Source organism: Drosophila mojavensis, unplaced genomic scaffold (assembly GCF_018153725.1).
Source record: "Drosophila mojavensis isolate 15081-1352.22 unplaced genomic scaffold, ASM1815372v1 contig_36, whole genome shotgun sequence".
NCBI lineage: Eukaryota > Metazoa > Arthropoda > Insecta > Diptera > Drosophilidae > Drosophila > Drosophila mojavensis.
In genome coordinates, this window is record NW_025318858.1 from 24,829,145 (window position 1) to 24,849,786 (window position 20,642).

The 20,642-nt window shown below is 41.0% G+C and overlaps 4 protein-coding genes across 13 annotated transcripts; 2 read left to right on the forward strand and 2 right to left on the reverse strand.

Moving 5' to 3' along the window:
• Positions 1–1,813: 1,813 nt before the first annotated feature.
• LOC6577745 (involucrin) lies at positions 1,814–3,670 on the reverse strand. Its single transcript, XM_032729333.2, has 4 exons — positions 3,278–3,670; positions 2,984–3,220; positions 2,473–2,886; positions 1,814–2,332 (listed from the first exon to the last, which is right to left on the reverse strand). Exons 1-4 carry the CDS (start codon positions 3,440–3,442, stop codon positions 1,814–1,816), a joined length of 1,335 nt encoding a protein of 444 aa, XP_032585224.2. The 5' UTR covers positions 3,443–3,670.
• Positions 3,671–4,521: 851 nt separating this feature from the next.
• Positions 4,522–16,245, reverse strand: LOC6577747 (UHRF1-binding protein 1). 10 transcript variants are annotated; one of them, XM_044008980.1, is made up of 18 exons: positions 15,731–16,244; positions 13,527–13,728; positions 12,872–13,459; positions 12,098–12,818; positions 11,367–11,396; positions 11,044–11,136; positions 9,885–10,978; positions 9,739–9,820; positions 8,871–9,012; positions 8,265–8,810; positions 8,072–8,186; positions 7,474–7,494; positions 6,276–6,418; positions 6,081–6,204; positions 5,879–6,026; positions 5,643–5,817; positions 5,464–5,581; positions 4,522–5,127 (listed from the first exon to the last, which is right to left on the reverse strand). In XM_044008980.1, exons 1-18 carry the CDS (start codon positions 15,772–15,774, stop codon positions 5,077–5,079), a joined length of 4,437 nt encoding a protein of 1,478 aa, XP_043864915.1. In that variant the 5' UTR covers positions 15,775–16,244; the 3' UTR covers positions 4,522–5,076. The 10 variants fall into 10 exon arrangements, with proteins under 10 accessions (XP_043864915.1, XP_043864914.1, XP_043864910.1 ...); XM_044008979.1 differs by having other exon boundaries at positions 8,871–9,027; XM_044008975.1 differs by having other exon boundaries at positions 9,661–9,820.
• Positions 16,246–16,364: 119 nt separating this feature from the next.
• Positions 16,365–18,153, forward strand: LOC6577748 (UBX domain-containing protein 7). The gene has a single exon (XM_002003659.4). It carries the CDS (start codon positions 16,549–16,551, stop codon positions 18,028–18,030), a length of 1,482 nt encoding a protein of 493 aa, XP_002003695.1. The 5' UTR covers positions 16,365–16,548; the 3' UTR covers positions 18,031–18,153.
• A 246-nt stretch (positions 18,154–18,399) lies between these two features.
• On the forward strand, positions 18,400–20,536 carry LOC6577749 (solute carrier family 17 member 9). Its single transcript, XM_002003660.4, has 3 exons — positions 18,400–18,949; positions 19,008–19,395; positions 19,457–20,536. Exons 1-3 carry the CDS (start codon positions 18,882–18,884, stop codon positions 20,315–20,317), a joined length of 1,317 nt encoding a protein of 438 aa, XP_002003696.2. The 5' UTR covers positions 18,400–18,881; the 3' UTR covers positions 20,318–20,536.
• Positions 20,537–20,642: the final 106 nt, after the last annotated feature.

Sequence of the window (20,642 nt, forward strand, 5' to 3'; positions counted from 1 at the left end):
ATATTAATTAATTAAACATTTGCTTAAAGCTCAGCTGAAATGAGACCTTGCCTGACCCAAGAGAAAACATGCAGCACGCACACACAGATACACACAGGCACACAGACACACATTCAGCAACCGCAACTTGACGGCCTGCCACTGTGTGCCGTGTAAACCATATTGCATATCCTGCCGCACTGCAGCACCCCCTGCTGCTAATGCTGCTCCAGTTAGAGCTGCTGGCTGAGCGAATGTTGTACATGTCTCTGGCACGCTTCGGCTCTGAAGACTGTTTAAAACATTTAAACATGGCTGGCTGATGATCTACTGCCTGGACTGCGAACTTTCACCGGCCGCCGCCAGGCAGTGGTAAAAAGTTTGTCACGTCAGTCAGTCAGTCAGTCAGTCGGTCAGTCATCATCGCATGGTCAACAACTAACCGCATGCCATATCGCACCACAGCCAGGCTGCCAACTGCCGCGGGTCTCGACAAATCCAGGCATGTAAATGTTAGGTAGGCATAATATGTAGCTTCTTTTTTAATCTGTGGGGAAATACAATTCTGGCTGGCAGCTCACATTAGAATGTTACTTGTTTTGTTGCTAAATACCCTGTACATATTGATGTGGGCTTAAAAGGGATATAAATACTCGAAGCAGATGTGAAAATATTGGAGTTATTGGAGTGTAAATAAATTTAATTAAAGTGTTACATTTGATATTCGCTGGTACCCTATACACCTATTAAAATTAATTTGGCATTGATTTCTCCATAAAGTTTTTAGACGTTTATTAAATTTATTTATAGAGTATCCAATTTTTAAATACATCCAATACCACTAGAGTAATTTCTTATCGATGGCACTTCGAAATGCCCACTTCATCCAAGACGAATTAAAAAAGAGGATTTTTTCGGGCTATATAGTTTATTGTGTATAATGTATAATTATATTGTGTAATTTATTGTGTGTATTACATTTAAGTTTGCATTATATACAGATTGCAAATAAAATAACAAAAATTAAAATTTAAAAAAAAAATTTTAAAAATAAGTAAATAAATGTTTGCATTATATACATATACATATACGTATTAATGGAAAACTTTGAATCGTGCAACAGCTCCAGCCTTGATTAGACGGTAACTTCTAGTGGAAACATCATTAACCAGAGTGCTCCCACTTCAGTTTTTGTTGTTGTTGTTATTGTGCGGTTGCCGCATTTGCTGACCACATTTTAGCTTCATTTACAGTTATTTGCCGCATTGTCTCATCGGATATTACGTGTTACGGCCTTTCGCATAGATACCTGATACGCACTTGTTCGAGTTGTCCGCCCAACTACAACTGGAACTTGGCCCACACGCCAAAACCGCAAATTCAATTTTGGTTTGCAGCCTACAACGTTTGTTTACAACGCTTTGTTAATATTGTTGTTGTTGTTGTTGCTGTTGATGATGTTGCTGCTGCTGCTGCCGCTTCTGTAGTGTCCCTTTGATGCAATTTATGTGAAGTGTTTTACATGTTTTGTTTGCCTCTAGCCGCAAACGATCTTTTGTGCTATAAATCAGACAGCGAAATGAGAATCGGGGGTGTACTTGCATTTGTATTTGTTAACTCGACCAACAGCTGCACTGCTTACCATTTGATTAAAGTTAACGGTTAAAATTGAAATTCAAGCATCCGCACTGCTTGACATGGAACTCTCCGTAGGTGGATTCTATTGTAAACTGCTTATGGGCTGCACCCGATGAGCAGAACATTTGAATACCCTACACAATAAATTAAATTAATTATTTTTGTTTTATTTATGGTATACATGAATTCACTTGCCTTAGGCTCCTTGCTTCGATTTATTCGTTGGTTTTTGCTTATCCCCTTTCACGGTTTTCTTGTGTGCTTGAGGTTTTGGTGGATCTTTATTCGCCTCCATAGGGTCCCATAAACACACATTCCCCACTACAGATTTTATCCCATCAGTTTTTTCAACTAGCTTCGGTAGCTTCGGTAAGTGTTTGAAGAAATCTGTAATGGAAGCTGCGTTGAGTTCAAGGGGTGGTGCTTGCTCGACATGGAAACTTTGCAGCCAATTATCGATTTGCTCGTCAGAGTTATAGGGCGATTCTGGAATCGTTTCTGTTGGCGACTTGTCATTGGTGATTCGTTTTTTATCAGCTAGCTGAAAGATATCTTCAATGAGTATATTCTCCACGTCTTGATCGGAAACGGAATCGATTTTCTCATTGCCAGTTCTGATAAATGTCGATATACAAAATTCTTCGGACTTGAGCTTTGAGAGCAAGTCTTTCTTTCGGTCGGCCTCGCTGGAGAAAATCTTAAAGCCCTCTTGTTGCTATGAAATAAATTAGTTAGATATTGACATAATGAAACAGAGGCTACAAACCGATTCTCAGCATAAAAAATAAAAAATTGGTAAATAATAAATGTTTCTTAATGAGTAAACTTAAAAACAATTATAAGCAGTTCGTTTACTTGGATATAATCCTCCACATTATCTAGAGTAAGTTTTTTCGGTGACAATTGGCTGTCCGGATGTGCACGACGAGATCGTTTCCGTTTCGTCTTTAACTCCTCGGACAATGTCTGTTCCTGATTGTTCTGTCCAGGAATCGGTTCCGTTAGTTGCGCATTGTGAAGTTTTTCCAACTCTAGCTGACGATTATAGTGTTGTTGACCATCATCTTGAAGATATTGTTGTTCAATTTGTTGTTGATGTGGATAACGTTCGCGTGACCTTTTTCGTCCTTTAACTGGACCAATTCCTCCAGCTCGGCTATTTAAATCTTGCCATGCAAGTTGCTCTTGCTGCTGTTGAAGATGCCACTGACTTATCTCTTCTTGGTCATTGCGTGGCTGTTGCTCCATATAATCCTCAAATCTAGGCTTCTGCAGAAACTCATATAGTAGTATATTGTATGTAGTATAGAATATAATATTAAATTATTACACTACGGCTAAGCAGAACATCTACAACAATACCAACCTGACGTGGAAGCGGCTGCGGCTCACTATTCAGCTCATTTGGTATACCGCCTGGTATATGGTCAAATGGCACGCTTCCTGTGGAGTTATTATCGGGCTTCACACGTGGTATTCGTAGCGCCGATATTGAATCCGATATAACAGGCGGCTGCACCTGTGTCGACGTCTGAGGCGGAGGTTTGATTGGGTCATCGGATTGCTCGCCATCAATTTCTAAACCGGGGAGGAATTGCTTGACCTGTAAACGCGGATGGCAACTGAAATATCATGTTCATTAACTGCAATCTGTACTTACAGATTGAACCACTACGTATGGTTCCAAGGTGGTCACCATACACTTCCAGAACTGCTCGTAGTGTCCTTGCCATTCGTCAGAGTTGTATTTATCGACACCCGTTTGAGTGACCACCTGATTCCACAACTGCTTTATATCGGCAGAAGTCAGGGGTCCAATCTCCATTGTAGCTATATATTTCTCGCAAGGTTCAATCTTTTTTAATATATTTTATTCTTAATAGCTTTTTTAATATATTTTGTTTTCGTACTGCAAAGGTTTAATCTTTTTAATATTTTTTTTCGTACTACTAAGCTTTTTTAATATTTTTTATTCGTACTATTCAAACAGAGCCTGCCACGATAGTGAACACATCCAAATTAGTAAGTAGCCTTGTAATGACACAACTTTCACTTTCTGAACGTGACATTTAAATCACAGCATAGATGATTGGGACAAATGGAACAGTCATTCTCTTTCCTTTATCGATAACTTCTACTATCGATAGTTTTTAAAATCAGTTTCATGTCTAGAATGTCACCGAATTGTTCATAGAAAATTAAATAAAACTCATTTCTGTATAATTTCATATATATATAGTTTTATTATATAATGGGAATTGATTTAATTAATATTGTTTTGCCTAGCTACAGATGAAAACTTTCATATAATGCATGTATAACAATCAATAATTTTATGCTCTCGCTAGTATATTTCAAGTACATATAATATATTATTAAAAACTCTATTCCATTTTTACATTCTTAAGCAGCAAACGAAATATTCATATATATTGTGTATATGCTATTCGCTTTGTATAAATATTTGATTTGTTAATTTGAAATATGAAAACTATTAATTTAAAATTTGTATACGCGTTGCTTACTTGAGTTTCTCTATTATATCTTTCAACATTATGGTACTTTTGATTTATTTTAGAGTAGAACATTTTGATTAGTATAGTGTGTATGTGGGAGCATGTATATATATAGTATTATCTAAATAAACAAAAAACAATGACTATCAGTTGTGGAATGCAATGAATTTGAATAAAAAATCAATGATTTGGGAGATCTACAATTATGTAGTCCTGAAATACTATGAGTTAATAGGTTTGGCCAATTAATTTGCTAGTTAGCACACGGATAACAACAGCAATACATACACAAATACATAATAATAGTCGTACATAATACGTATAGTTACTAGCATTTAGTATTTTGATATGATCATGAATCACAACAATATGTTATCAATATCTATTGAATATACAATGTTTTTCGTTTTTTTTTTTTTTTAGTTTCGCGTAATATCAATTTGATTTACACGTTTACATACACAGGTAGCAATATACTCATTTGATTAACTCGCTTGTAAAATAATTAACAATGTGCTATATATTTAAAAATTGCTGCTTTTGAAGACCTAGCAATGATAATACAAAAATAAAAAATTAAAATAAACAAAACAATAAAATCGATTTCAAGATACTTTTTTGTAAAAGGAAAACATTCTTTGGAACGATAGCAAACATCAGCTTAAAAATATAAAACCAATACAAATATATAGTATAGTTAGTAATAGTATAATAGTATATAGTCGAACTATGTACGTAAGTATATGACGACGAACGGCAACGTGAATAGTGTCCGTGTTTAGTACGGCTCAGTCTTCTGCTAAACTCAACGCAATGTATCGATGATAAAAGCGACAAATGACTCGGGGACGTCTCTGTTTGGCAATGGCATTGACTATATCGCATACTAGGCCTAGGCATTATTGTTCTCGCCGCAGCATTGTATGCAGTCCATGCAGTTGTGCTACCTGTTTCCATCATTCTTCCGGGTCATATTCGATGAGGTCAATTGTATCTACAAAACGAAAGATATTAATTAGAAGTGGACTTTTAAGAATGAGGCGGGATATACATGCATCAAATAGTTAGGTGTTTCTGTGTGTAGGTGTCATAAGTAAGATTCATGCGTGCAATAAGTGACTGACCTTTAGTCCTTGCATTATTATTTGTGGTATTCTTAAGGCTAACGTATTTCAACTTCTCACGCAAAACAACAAGTACATAACGTGTAAAACGACAAAAACGTACGAACAACATTTAGACGTGTACAGATAGACAAATAGACAGTTAAGTGAGTGTGGAAGTTTGTGTCAGTGCAATGTGGTATTGTTGAATGTAATTGAAAATATACCTGCATGGAGCGTATGGTATCTAACAAGGCCTTCTTCTCTTCTAGCAATATGCTAATATCATCCTGTGCTGCCTTCAAATATGAACGCAGAACATCCGTTTCCTGTCTGGTCTTTTGCCTATTCGGATATTCGAATAGAATTTAACATTTCTTATAACGGTGTGAAATGTCACACTTGCCTGTAATTCTCTGTGTTGACCTTGGAATCGACGAGCTGTTTACGCATATGCTCGTTGTCAAGCTTCATTTGCTGCATAACCAGTTGCATGGAGAGCAGCTCACGATCGCGTTCGCGTGTTGTGCCACGCAAGGCGCCATTCAAAGTCTGCTGCTGGTCAGCGCTGATATTTGTATCTGCAAATGTGGCAAATGTATACACGAATCTTAAACTATGCCGAGTTAGTTATTAGCACACCTATGGGCTGTATGTTGAGCTGGCCAGTTTTGTCGCGCTCCAAGTGCATGCGTCCAATACACAAATTAATGGGCACTGGTCCCGGCGAAGTAATATTGACTGGCGGACGATCTTCCAGCAAATTGATTCGCACGTTTTCCAGGTATATCTAAAAGACAAAACAAATGAGTTATAGGCATTTTAGGCCAAATAGCAAGTTTACCGAAACGGGCATAGGCGGCGTTATTATCTCATCCTCAGCCAGGTCAGCTAGACCAATCACTGTGCTCATGGACAAATCCATATTAATGTCCTTCACGTGTATCTCGGCATGATGCGTAAACCAGCTGTGAATATCAAAGATAAGAAAGCAAATAAGGCAATGTTAAGCTGTCATCTATGAATCACAAATAACTACCTTTGTATACGCTTGCGATCAATCAATCCACCAATTTCCTTGGGCATGTTTAGAGTCTCTTCGAGGCGCAGTTTGATGCAGGGCGGCGCTTCTGGATTGTAAGGCGCCAGATTCCAGGCCTTACAGCGTGCTCCAAACTTGGTCTGCAAGTGAACCGCAAAATGAATCAATGTGCCCCCATACTAAGCAAAATACTCTACTAGTAGTTGAACTTGCATGCACAACAATCACTACAAACATGCAAAGCAGTAAGCACTTACACACATGCAGTCTGCTGTGAACGTATGTATGTGTGTGTGAGTGCGTTTGGGTGTGTGTATTTGTGTGGGTGTGTGTGTGGGAGATTGATGTTATGTTAAAGATATACTAAGAAGCAGAGTTAATTTCAGTTTTAGTAGTTGTCATTAGGGCTAAGCAGCGTGTTTATTTAGTGTTTAGGTCTTTAATATGTTAAAGCGCCAATTGTTAAAGCAAATGTACGTTTCCAGTTAGTGTTGTTATTGTTGTTTTAGTTGTTTTAGTAGTTGTTCTCATGTGGATCGTTAGAAGTTCGATTCGTATATGCCCAGCTGAGATGTGAACGCCTGCAAACCTAAGTGTAGCTATGACCAAGCCAATTCGCAAAATAAAATTAACGAGAACTTAAAAATATAAACCTAACTTAAAATTGGGTACTACAAAGTAAAAATTAACTAGTTAATCCAAATTGTATGCACTATTTAAATTGTTTAGTATCTGGGAAGGCTCGCAGATATAGGCATCGGGGCGCATGAGGAGGCATGCTTAAAAAAACATTCATATCAAATAATAAACAATTCAACAAAGAAAAGCTGCCTACATTATTTCAGACTTTATATTAACTTGTTGAGTAATTGCATATATATTTATATATATGTAAGAGCAAATAACCCGTTCAAACTAGCATATGTTCGTAAAGTATAACTAATAAATATTTAACTACTTTAACTAGTGGCCAAAAACGCTTTCAAACCGCAGCAGCGCTGGCAACAGAAGCCAACACCAAAAGTTAACTACAGAGAAAAACGAAATAAAACTTGTTGAAAAATGTAAACATTAAATTAAAAGGGCATTTAAATATTTGTTAATAAGTATATACAAAAGCGGCATAAATCATAAACAAATCAAGTTAGCTGTTAATAGAGAATTTCAATTTTGTAGTTGAGCTTTTTTTCTATACCTTGTTCGCTTGATGCGCGATCTGTTTTGTTGTTGTTGAAGAGTGTTGGTTGTTGTTGTTGTTGTAGTAGTTGTTGTTGTTTTAGAAAATGTGTCATGTAGATGTTGTTGTCGTAATTCAATTTACAGTGTTCGTTGTTGTTTATAGAGTAAATTAAACGTTGAGCACAATATTCGTATTTAATTAGCACACATTGAGATCGATTTTTGTTTGATATTTTTTTTTTTTTATGAAAATATATACGGTTTTTAGAGAAAAGAGAAAATATAATGAGAAAATGATTATATATGAGAAGTTTATCTTACAGTAAAATGTATTACTAAATAATCATTGAAATCAATTGTTTCTTTGATAGATATTCAGTAGAGATTGATCGGAGCATGCAGAAAACGTTATGAAAGTTTAGGCAAAAAACATTTAATAAAGTTTCAGAAAAAAGTTTAAAATAAATAATTGTAAAATTGAAAACACAACGAAATTATTTGCTTATATACAAAACTCAAATCGTATAAAAGAGAGAAAATAATAGTGTAGACATTATAATGAAATTAAAAAAAAAAAAAAAAAGTTGAAAATATATAAACAAAATCTTGCGAACCTGCAATTCATCCCAGGGTATTGCGCCGCATTCATCACAGGAAACAGCCGACACCTGCAAACGCACCGAGGATTTGGGACCCTCCTGCTGACGTATAAGCTCCACTGTGGTTAATCTACATTTAAATTAGAATAAAATAGAAATAGATTAAATGAGAATCTGAATTAAAAACCAACTAGAATGCAATTGCAACCTAAAGGTGGCCATGGAGACTAGATCCCGGCGCCGCCAAGTGCTAGCTTCTGAGGGCTCTGATGGTGAGGACATGTTTGTCTTGTAGCTGCTCGGCTCCTCGTAAACCTCGCTGGCCACCTCAACGGGCGAGGCCTTCATGTTGTTGTCGTTCGTGAATGGATTGAGACGGAACATAACGTCCATGCAGTCCATTGTCTTGTCATCACCCATTACTATTGCAAAATTCTCCGAATCGGAGCTAATGTCGCTCTGAACGGAGAAGGTATCACTGGCATCATCATTGGGCGTTCCGGACTTGATGGCCGAATCAATGGAAGTCATAAAACTAGAGAAGCCCTTCTTCATGGACATAAGACCCGAATTGATTTCCTTGGTAATGCTAGGCACAGCGTCGCTACCCGTACCAGGGCGCGCTGTGCCCTTCAAGCTTTTCGAGGCAGACGATACTGATTGCGATTGCATGGAGATGCCAGTGTCAGGCCGTGAGCCCTGACTTGGCGTAGAGGAAGCCAACGTTGGGGTGCTCTGAATTTGTACATTATAACTGGAAATATCAAATAAATTAGATCACAAGCAAATAGCTTTCAATTGGGTGAGAACTAACCCATGTGTATTTGGATTGGATATATGAATGCCACTATCAAAGGGCGGATCATTGGTTACGGGCGATGGAGTCTCGACGCTGCCAAACGTATTGCTCTTCAGTTGATCCAACGGCGGAGGAGTGGGCCACGTTATGTTTCCGCCTGTGAAATCGGTGACTGGTTTATACAAATCGTGCTGAGAGTTTAGCATTTCGTTCATCTTTTACAATATATGATAGTTAGTCACTAATTAGCTTTTGCGTTAGTTTAGTACAAAACATGCGAGATTATTTATGGGTTGAGTATTCTAGCAAGCCACATAGAATTTATTATCGATAAGAAATATCTATCACATTACCACAATGCGAATTGTGATAAGATTTAAAAAATTCTTTTATTTGATAAAAAAAGTTCCATTCGGCCTTCAGGAAAACTTTCCCATTATTTGAAGATTAACAATAAGTGACTTGGAGTCCTACGTGTAAGTTCCTACAATTTGATAATTAAAGAGTTTCTTAAGGACAAATAAGCAAAAGTACAGCATCAAATACAAATAATGAAATGAAAACCAAATGAAAACAGTTCCTAAATGGGAATTTAAGAGGGGGCTGTGTGTTGGACTGATTAAGAAGCACTAATCAGTGAGAACTACTTGTGAGTTTTTGTTAGTAGTATGCTTTGTTTCGTGATTATGTTAGAGATTGAGCAGATCAAAAACAGTTCTGTTAGTTTGGTTAACGCTAGCGCTTAGATAGATTTAAAACTAAAGAGTTTTTGAAAGAGAGACAACAAAAGATATATAATTCTTACTATTCATGTGTAAATCATCACCCAAACTAGCTGAATCGGGTAAGACACTTTCAGCATCACCACCACTCGATTCCTTACCAGGTGTTGGCGATGGCATCACCAGCGTCACCTCAATCTGTGGCACAACACACCCAAATATGATGGACTTTTGTTGATTTTGCTGCAGATAAATGGAAAAATAAAAGTTCATATCAATTATTCCTTTTTAATGGCCGCTGACCTACCTTTTGCAAGATGCGCTCCGCATCGAGATTAAGGAACGTGGACATTTCGTTGAACTCTTCAGCCAGACGCAGCAGGAACAACAATTGAAAGTGATCTATTTGCAAGCTGACCAAGTTCGATATGTGTGCAATCGCATGTATATCGGCGCAACGTTCTACGGGCGTGGCAGCCTCTTCGGCCGGTGGCTGCACGACACGCACATCCTCTTCGCTCAGGAAGGGATTGCGCGGCAATGGTGGCAGCGTAGGCAATGGCGTCAGTCCCATACTCTCCATCTGCGAGCTGGTTGTGCTCTGACATTTGCCCACATCCAGCTGTGCCTGCGCCTGTGCTGCGCCTCCAGAGTGCAGCCAGAGCGTGATGGGCACCGCATCCACAAACGGTATTGCTTTATTCGGGCCTAGCGATCGGGCACCAAGAAAATCCACCCATATGGGATCCAATTTAATGCACCAAACATCACGCGGCTCCGACCACATTGCGTAGCGCGACAGGTACTGCGTGGATGCCGATCGCGGCAATTGCGCCTGCGTTGGCGACATCGGCGCCGACATCATGCTAACATCTGAGGCGGCCACATGAGATAGAATGCGATCCGTAACGATGCACATGTCACCCTCGACAGAGGGAAAACCGGAACCAAAGACCAGCGAGCCCTCCTGCAGGGAATGCAGGGCCTGGGCCAAATCCGCACGTGAGCTGCCCATCTCGCGTATGTTGGTCAGGGCGAAGCGAGAAATCTGGATTAGCATTGTCTTGGGGCGATCCTTTTGATTGGGCGCATCCAGCGCCGCTTCCATGACCACGCGCGGCATTATCGCCTCCACCTTGACGTCCATGTACATCAGATTTGGCTCCTGCTCCAAGCTCAGCGCAGCGGCCATCTGTGTGCCATTGGAGCCATAGGAGGCATTGGAGGCAATGGAGCCGCGCGTGCTCTGCGGCTGTTGCTGCAGCGTGGTCTGGGAGCCGACGCTGGTGCGCAGCAAACTCTCGTGCAGATTCAAACCAAACGAATTCAGCCACAATATCGAGCTCAGATCAAAATGCACCTGCAGCGGATTAATGTGCACGAACATCTTTGAAGGCGGTACTGCAAAATAACAATGAAAATTAATTGCATTCAAATACATCATTTTAATATTGGCAAACACTTACGCGGAAATACAAAATCGCCGGGATAATAGAAATACGTGTACTCGGCATGCACTATGGGCATCTCGGCGGGAAACGAGTATCGATCCTTATCACCTGTAATCAGATGTATTTATTAGTTTAATTTAGGACAGTTTGTTTATCCTAAAGCAAATTACAAATGATACACACGAACAATTTGGCAAGGGACCAAATCAAAAGATCATACACTGCCATAGCTGCTAAAGCTTCGTTTAGTTTAGTTAGAGTTACTAAAGTAAATAATTCAGTGTAGATCTATTTAATTCGGTCCCTGTCTTAAGGCGCAATGTTTGCATGATATTCACCTGAAGATTTGGTTTTCCTTTTGTGTTGTGCTACATTAACAACAATAACAACAATATCAAACAACAAAAGCGTTTTACAAACGAGACAGTGAGATGATGAGATGTCATGACGGCAAATGAGAATCATGAGCATTGTGTGAAAAGTAACGTAACAAAAGGAACAAGCAGAGAGAACAAGAGAAAGATAAATTAGTTTAAAAGAAAATGCTGTGTAAGCATAATAGGGGCGTGTCTGTGGTTACGTATGGGTGTTAGGTGTGGGAATGTGTGTATGTGGGTGTATGTGCGTATTGTATGGTGTAATGCAATTGCATAAACTCTGATGGTAGTCTATATACCGTTGACGAGAATATTTGATTGTTACAAAATTCTGTTTTTATGTTTTCAGAAAAAAATCTGTTGAAGCTTAACAAGTACTTAGTTATATTTTACTAAATCACTATTTGATAATAACTTTACAATTAGTTTAAAATAATGTGCCTAGAGATCAATTAAATCCAAAATAAAACTCTTCTAAAGCAGTAATTCGTTAAATATGATTTTTCTCATTAGTCTGTGACTGCTAAGAACTGGTACTGAAGTTCTGTTAACTTATAACAGTTCTGTTAAGCGCTGGTTAAATAACAGCGCACTTTAGCTGTTATGAGCTTGACTCTGTACATCAGGTGTGAATTGTCTACAATTTGTTTGTGTTTTGTGCAGGTATTTAGAGTGTTGCAATTAGTTCTTACCTGAGACAAACTCTTTGGGCATTTGCTTTTTGCCCGACGTAGTGACTCGATACAGTGTAAAGTCCTCGATTCGCAGTATGACACAAGCGCTCATTAATTTGGCCAAGTTCTCCAACGTGCTGCGCTGCTGGGCTGCCTGAGTATATTGACTGCTGGCCGAGGCATTGCCGGAGCCACCGGCCGAGCTTGAGCTGCCGGCAGCCGCTGCTGCAGTGGGCGTGCTGCTACCATTGGAGCCGGGGCCGGGTCCAGCACTAGCGAATTGAGAATTCAGCAGCGATGCATTCAACATAATGGGCGAAGCGGGCGCGCTGCGTTCTAGCGGTGCATGCGTGGCCGGTCTATTGGGTTGGCTAAGATTGAGCACTGCCTCCCGGAATGCATTCAGCGATTCTTTCAGCCATAGCGCCGGCGCCACCGACGCCTCCTTGTACTTGGCCCAGTGCGAGCGATCCGATTTGGCCAAATGATAAGGATAATAGTCCACCTGAAACGCAGTCACTGACACCTGCAGAGCACCACCTTTGTCCAGTTCCGGGTAGCTCGAGCGCCCATCGCCCTCATCGTCGCACAAGTGCAAATCGATGCGCTGACTGAAGAAATGATACGAGGTTTCGCGCACATCAAATGCATTGAACGTTCGCTGTGCCGTCGTCAGGTGTACCGATTCCGAGAGACGATTCTGCTGCTGCGCCACCTGCGCCTGGTATTCGGGCAGGGTCTGGATAGAAGACAAAGTTAATTCGAATACTCTCTAATAGACGTTCGACTCACCTGAAGCTTACGCGCAGCCTTTGTCTTCTGAGTGGCATGCGTGGCGGCCTTTATCAATCCGGAAAGTGAGTCAACGAAGTGCAGTGCTGCCTTCAGCTGTGAGTCGGTCAGCACCCACAGCAGATCGTCCAGTATGAGCACCAGGCGCGATGCCAGCAATGTGCAGTCTGCCAGGCGTTTGCGTATCGTGATGCGACAGCGCGCATGGTTCGTGAGCAAACGCAGCGGGGTCAATGACTTATCCTGAGTGGAACTGGCCTCGATACGCACCGTTTGCCAAGAGAGCTCTTTGAAGATCAATATAATGCCCTTCTGGCCGTCCTTGAGCCGCGTCAGACGCAAATCGGCATTGACCCACTTTGGCGTCTTGGACTCGACGCGAATGCGCGACATTTGCACCGAGGCTGTGAATGCGGCGCTCACAAAATTCACATTGACCGTGTTCACCACAATGGTGATGCCGTCGACGACCTTGTGTATGAAGCTGTATTTACCCTGAGGCACTTGTGGCAGCGCTGCGGCGGTAGCGCTAGGATCGCGCGTCGTGGGGTTGCAGGTCTCGATGGTGATGCGTACCTCGTCCAGCGTCTATGGAGAGCAGAATCAAATTACCGTAACTATATTAAATAATAAATGGAAAACATGGTGCACTTACCAGCGTTATGGGCACGCTTTTCAGCTTGGTCCAGCTAATGCGAAACGAGACATGATTGCACCAGGCTGACGTCAGGCGCAGCCAACTGGGCAGCTCCAACAGCTCTGTCAGCACGCGCTCATCCAATTCCAGATTGGAGAGCTCACCCTCGCCTCGAAATGTGCTCAAATTGATTTTGTCCGATGATAGGTTCTTCGTGTAGCTATTAGAATGGGGTAATGTAATAGACGATATTAAAAGCCGTTTATTTCAGTTATCAAAGCTGTCACCAACAAGTGGCGCCAGTGACCCGTCGGTTGCCATCAATTGACCCATTTCAAGTAAACGTCTTTCAAGTAAATGTCTTGCGTGCATAATTGAAATCCAAATATTGATTGAATCGACGCTGATTTGCCTGCTCAAGCTCAACAAAGGAGATGTCTGTCTAAGTATTGAGTGAATAGAGTTCTTGAGTACTTAAATGCAAATGCTGAAACATTAATGTTTTAACACTCTTAGTATAAATTAATTGCGGTTTAATTTCTTTTTTTCAGATCTGAATTCTTCTACCAATCTAAGACTTGAAAAAAAAAAAAAAATTATAATAATAATTTTTAATCAGTTAACTAATGTCTCTATTTAATTTGCCTTAGTTTATTTTGCATATTTATACTTTAGCTATTACTACTCTTTTCCTTAACTCAACTGCATGTCTTGAATATTCCTAATTTCTCATTGGCTATAGATATGTATGTATTAACTGTTATTTAATAGATATGCCAACAGAATGACTGATAAAGTTTTGGATTTATATGGAAAGCAGTCAGATAAGATTGCATAAAAAGTCATTTACTATATATACTTTTATATCAATCAAGTTACTTAGCAACTACATATATGTATTTCTCTCATTTTGGATTTGAATGTCGTTAATTTTAAATTTAATGCCGTTCTTTCCGAATGCCAGTTTTATAAGCTGCTCCTTAAGTTAATACTTATGTATTTATAATCTATTTATAAGTAATATGTATTTACTTAAGTATTCCAATGAAATGCTTTGAAAGGGCCAGCTTAAAAGTTTGTAATGTTGAAAAGTTTATTTGAGGTACAGCAGAAACTTTTTACTTAAATGAGCTGCTGCTTATATTTTTATCAAATGGGCGGGGATGATAGGTGAGGGAGATAAGAGATAAAAGGCAACAAGTTTGCCTTGCATTAACATTTAAGTCCTACCATAAAGTTAGTTTGTTTGCAGCTTAATTGTGTGTAAATAAAAAGTAAAATAAGTTTTAGGACAACAATAAACTGAGCCACCGGGGCGAAAACGAAAGTGAGCCTTTTATCGCGTGAATACACACACTCAGAAATAAGTAAATGTTTATTTAGACAGACATGTATAGCTTTAAATAGAGTAAGTATTTATAAGACTGAATGGATAGAAAGAGAGCTTCGAATAGGTTATATGTAAATGAAGTGAATGATAGACATTAGCTGGAAGAGGGTTCTAAAGTTCTAAGACGTGCTTAATCAACAACCCTTATCATTAAAACAAACCAACTGATAAGCTCTTACAATTTTAATATTGTAAATTTGTACATGCATATTCCATGTAGTTATATAAACGATTATTTATACTAAAAATCAATGAAATTTCTACTGCATAACTTTTATTTATCCAGCTGACAATATTTATAACATATTTATACACATATAGATATATCAAATATATATGTATATATAGAAATATATTTGCAATATGTTCACACATAAACATATTGAAACCCTTGCCAATACGGGGAGTCAGTTAAAAATGTTTATAAATGAAAAGCTTATTTTTGTTGATAACAGCTGTAAGCCAGCAGTGAAGGAGTGCGACAGAGAGAGACAGGGAGACGCAGTCATTCACTTGTTACTCTTGGAAGGCAAAGGGGGCAGCCAATAAACAAGCGACCCCTTGTGCAAGTGTTGAGAGGCTGCAAAAATCTACACACACACACCAAGAACAGAACGGCACACCAATACACGCAGAGACAACGACGTTAAAGCAACAACAACAACAGCAACTAAACAGAGCAACAGCAGCAGCAGAGCTGGGAAAAATCAATTTAATTTCCCACAGCAACTGGCGCCGGAGCAACCGAGCAGGCGACCAACCACTGCAAGGCCATAATTAGCATAGAGCTTATAATTCAATTTCATACTAACTCATTTATGATGACACTTACATGGACAAATGCTTGAGCAATTGGTTTTTTATCAACGAGACCATTTTGTGACGTCAGCAGAGAGGCAGCGGGCGAGATGCGATTAACAGATCGAATGCACTCAGCCAGCAGGAGCAGCAGCAGCCAATGATAACGCTTTCAATAAATCTTGCAACTATTTAACGCACACTTAACACATTCTTCCGTTATACTATAGAGGCACAAAGTGAGAACTTGTAATTTTTGCTTTGTATTGGAATTGGTATTCCCTATTGGCGCAGTGGCTTTGTTGCAAGCCGTTACCGGGCGTTACGCATACACAAGACTTTTCGGCATTGGTGAATTTAGACTACGCGCGCATTAGTCATTATTTTGAGAATTATATTTTTATAATTAAGAAGTCTTATCGCGAACCGTTTTTTGCGTGCACCCGACGCAGAGATATACTGTTGATTAGAGATGCGCACAGTCGATGTACCTGTGACTGGGAATTTAACTGTTGCTGCCTTATTTACAATCTGTGTTGGAGAGAGAAGCCGTGCAAATTTAGGGATGAATACGATGAGGAATTATATCTAGAAATAGCAGTTACAACATACTCTCTTCTCTATTTGATATTATATATCGATAGTACCGATTACTCTGTGCTGTTTAGTCTCAAACAATACCTCACATATTTCGAGCGCCTTACAGCACTACAAGTTTGCATACATTTGCATTTCACATCTAATAAAAGTTTAAGTTTTTGTTTCAAGTGTCAGCTTTGAGCATTATACGACAAATCCACAAACTTCTAAATTTAAGAAATCGATAAAGTCCATTTGACTCGCTGCACCGCAATGTCGAGTGGCAATGCAGCAACAACAGACGAGCTAATCGAGCGCGTGGTGGAAGTGACTGCTTGCACTGCGGAGGAGGCAAAACACTATCTTGGCGCCTGTGCCAACGATGTGGCGGCAGCCGTTGCTTTGTTTTTCGAGCAAGGTGGCAACGGCAATAGTGCCACCAATGGCGCTTCTACATCCGCATCCACGGCAGGCGCTGCAGACGAGGACGAGGTGCGTGCACCCATTGCACCAGTGCGGGAGCAACTGATTCTACCGGAGGATGATAATTTTTTTGCGTCTGGAAGCAGTAATAACAGTCGTTTGTCTCGCGTCTCCCAGCGAGTTAAAGTTTGCCCACTGCGTGACTTTGCACGCGAGGGCGCCTTAATGGAGGAACAGCTTCAAGCCACTGGCGTTTACTCCGATCCGAGTACACATCGTCGACGTCGCGAGCGTTCGGCCCAAATGGTTGTGGCCGGGCAAGCCATGTCGTTACAGGGCCGCTCAGGCGGCAGCACTTCATCCCGCCTTGGTGATCTCTTCCGCCCGCCCACAGATATTCTATACTCTGGATCCCTGGCAGCGGCTCGTGAATTTGCCAGCAAGCGCGAGCGCTGGCTGCTTGTTAACGTACAGGGCGACAATTTTCAATCACAGACAATGAATCGCGATGTGTGGAGCAGCAAGGAGCTAAAGCAACTAGTACGTCGACAGTTTGTGCTCTGGCAGGTGGACAACGATAGCTCGGAAGGACGGCGGTTTGTGGCCTTTTATCACTGTGCCAAGCTGCCCTATTTGTGTATCATCGATCCACGCACGGGCGAGGAGGTCTGGCGTAGTCCAGAGCCCAATCAAGAAAATGTTCTGCCGGACTTGCGGCAATTTTTGCGCGATCATCGTGGCTTTTCTCTCGAAGAGGCAAGCTCCTCAAAACGCACATCCATACAAATCGATGACGACGATGATCAGGAAGACATTGCCTCGTGCTCCTCTTCAACCGGTGGCATTCCCAAGAAACGAGCCAAGCTGCTGGAACTAACCGAGGAGGAGCAACTGGCCCTAGCCATCAAGAACTCAATGAATGAAAACGGTGGAACTGCAGAAACCACCACAAATGCGACCAACAACAACGCCAACAACAATGCCAGTGACTGTGAGAGCCTGGAGGAGTTTGACGAGGATGAACTCAAAGGCGCCGCCATCTCTTACGATGCTCAATTGGGCTCTCAGACAGAGGAGCTAACTGCATTGAAGTTGCGTCTACTCGACGCCGCCGGCGGCGAAGAGGTCATCCAATTGAGGTGGCCTTCGGATACCAAGTTAAAGACCTTACGCCTATATATACGCCAAACGCACAAGCACATACCATTGGAGGGCTACAAGCTGATTTGTGCCTTTCCGCGCAAGTCTCTCGAAGCGGAGCACAATGAGGCCACATTGAAGGAGCTTGGCCTGCATCCCTCCGCTAATGTGCATCTCACGCTGGACGAGTAACTGTTTATATCAGCGCATTGCTAGAGTATTTATTTCACGTTATTTGTCTTATCCTGCTATTCTACACATGAATTAAATATCTATATACATAATAAAAACAAAAAAACAAAAAACAAACTTTAATTATCATTCTTTCTGTTTTGTCTTCCCTTCCTTTTCCTTCCCGTTCTTTTCAATAATATTCGCTAGTCGCGATTTAATTTAAATAAAACTAAATATGTTGGCTAATCGAATTATATACTACGATAATTAAGGTATAAAAATTCAAATTACGCGCCAACATAAAATGTATGGTAGCACTACAGTGCATTGCATCTGTGATTTGTAAATGACAGCGCAAAAACAGCTGATTTCGGTCGGAATATGTGGCAAGGGCTGGTGTGCGCTACACAAGGCATTTAATACAAAGCTAATTCAATGTACATAAATAGATAATATATACAATACAATAATTTATTGATAATATTTTGAGTTTTAATTTGAAATTACATTGTGGTGAATGTGTAGCAAAACGGATCGCTAAATATATTATTTAGATTGGCAGCTCAACTCTGTAAAGTAGCGCATAGATGGAACGCACAAACTCAATAGTTTTGCATTTGTAGCTCACTAAATACCGTTTAATCCCAAGCAGCAAATTGGCCACGTAAAAACTAAACGCCAACGCCAACGTACGCAAGTAAAGAAATAGTTTATTGTAAATAAAGAGAAACCCAACTAAAGTTTTGGACTGTTGTGATAATAAAAATGCTTAAGCGACAAGCGCCACAGCTGCGGAAATTGAAATGCATGGCGTGAGGGACGTTCAGTATCAGCAGTAAATACTATAATCCATCATCGACAGCTCCGTTATGGACGAAAAACTAAAGTATTCGCTGCTGCGTGGCGAACTTGTGGACACACAAAGTATTTGGAGCAGGCACGTACTAGGTTATATCATCGAGTCTCCTTATTCAAATACTTATACTCATTTGCAGGCATGAAAAACGCGTCTGGTTCATTACGCTCCTCACGGGCACTTGTATGCTGTATTCGACCCGCACGACGATGCCGCTGCTGGTGCCTGCGGTGGCAGCCGCACAAAAGTGGAGCAAAACCGATTCCGGCACAGTGCTCAGCTCCTTCTTCTGGGGCTACACGCTGACCCAGGTGATGGGCGGCTATTTCAGCGATCGTTTCGGTGGGCAGCGTGTTATATTGTTTGCTGCCCTTGGATGGTCCATCATCACATTTCTAATGCCCACGATTATCTGGTCGGCGGCGTCGGTCAAGAGCTATACGATACCAATCATTGTGACCATACGAATTCTTAACGGTGCGCTGCAGGGCGTGCATTTTCCAAGCATGATCAGCTTGACTAGTCAGGTAAAAGATTACACTTGAAAGCTTTATCTTTATATATTTTTGATGTTGTTTCTGCTTGCAGAATCTTTGTCAAAGTGAGCGCAGCAGCTTCTTTGGCCTGCTTACCTCGGGCTCGGCCATGGGGACGCTTTTAACTGGCATCTTGGGCTCCTTTGTGCTGGACTACTTCGGCTGGTCGTATGTGTTTCGTGTGATCGGCTTGATGGGGCTCGCCTGGGCTCTGGTATTACGCTATTATGCCATGGCTGGGGAACGCAATCGAATCATTAATATCTCGACACCGGCGCGCCTCTGCGGTAATAAGGCGCTCACGGAGGCGTCTGTGCCCTGGTTGCGTTTCTTTAGTCGGCTGTCGTTCTGGGCCTGTGTGCTGACGCACGCCTGCGAGATGAACTGCTTCTTTGTGCTGCTCTCATGGCTGCCAACATATTTCCACGATGGGTTTCCCCATGCCAAGGGCTGGGTGGTCAACATGATACCCTGGCTGGCATTGCCGCCGTGCACCTTCTTCGCCAAGTACTTGACCACACGGCTCATAGCCCGGGAGTGGTCTACGACAACAGTGCGGAAGTTAATTCAAAGCTGTTGCTTTGCCTCGCAAAACGTGGCGCTGTTTGTGATGAGCCGCACCACGGACTTCCACACGGCTCTAATTTGTATGACCATCATCATTGGCGGCACAGGCTTCCACAACAACGCGGTGACTGTGAATCCTCAAGACTTAGCGCCCTTGCATTCCGGCAGCGTCTTTGGCCTTATGAACACAGTGGGCGCCATACCTGGCTTCCTTGGCGTGTACCTGGCAGGCCACATCCTGGAGCTGACGCAGAGTTGGCCAATGGTCTTTAGTGCGGCGGCTGGCATTAACTTGATCGGCTGGATCATATTCCTGGTCTTTGGATCCGCTGAGTCGATTGTTTAATAACTATTCCATTACATTCGCGTGACGACTTCCATGTGCGGAATAATATTTATTAAAATGTGTAGATAGTTTAAGATATCGTAGCTCAAAATCGATCATCAAAACTGATACTACAGTGCAAAAACACAAATTATGTGACGCAAACTAATGATAAGCTCTACATATGTATATTAGACATACATCATTTACTTCTCGACTAAAGCAAAATTTATTATCTCAGGTAAAGTCTTCCTTGATTTGATCTTTCGATCTACAGTATTTTTTTATGAGCTTATATTTAATTTGGTATGAATTAGTAAATAATGCCCTGTGAAAACTATTGAGC

What these genes read in the sequence shown, in the direction of transcription:
- LOC6577748 (XM_002003659.4), top strand. Translation starts at nt 16,549, where the DNA reads ATGTCGAGTGGCAATGCAGCAACAACAGACGAGCTAATCGAGCGCGTG.
- LOC6577749 (XM_002003660.4), top strand. Translation starts at nt 18,882, where the DNA reads ATGGACGAAAAACTAAAGTATTCGCTGCTGCGTGGCGAACTTGTGGAC. An exon ending in ACACAAAGTATTTGGAGCAG is followed by an intron (nt 18,950 to 19,007) that starts GCACGTACTAGG and finishes ACTCATTTGCAG; the next exon opens with GCATGAAAAACGCGTCTGGT. An exon ending in TGATCAGCTTGACTAGTCAG is followed by an intron (nt 19,396 to 19,456) that starts GTAAAAGATTAC and finishes TTCTGCTTGCAG; the next exon opens with AATCTTTGTCAAAGTGAGCG.
- LOC6577747 (XM_044008974.1), bottom strand. Translation starts at nt 15,774, where the DNA reads ATGGTCTCGTTGATAAAAAACCAATTGCTCAAGCATTTGTCCAT. An exon ending in TGATGATTTACACATGAATA is followed by an intron (nt 9,028 to 9,660) that starts GTAAGAATTATA and finishes TGTATAAACCAG; the next exon opens with TCACCGATTTCACAGGCGGA. An exon ending in GTCTCCATGGCCACCTTTAG is followed by an intron (nt 8,187 to 8,264) that starts GTTGCAATTGCA and finishes ATTTAAATGTAG; the next exon opens with ATTAACCACAGTGGAGCTTA.
- LOC6577745 (XM_032729333.2), bottom strand. Translation starts at nt 3,442, where the DNA reads ATGGAGATTGGACCCCTGACTTCTGCCGATATAAAGCAGTTGTGGAAT. An exon ending in CATACGTAGTGGTTCAATCT is followed by an intron (nt 3,221 to 3,277) that starts GTAAGTACAGAT and finishes CCGCGTTTACAG; the next exon opens with GTCAAGCAATTCCTCCCCGG. An exon ending in ATGTGGAGGATTATATCCAA is followed by an intron (nt 2,333 to 2,472) that starts GTAAACGAACTG and finishes TTTATTTCATAG; the next exon opens with CAACAAGAGGGCTTTAAGAT.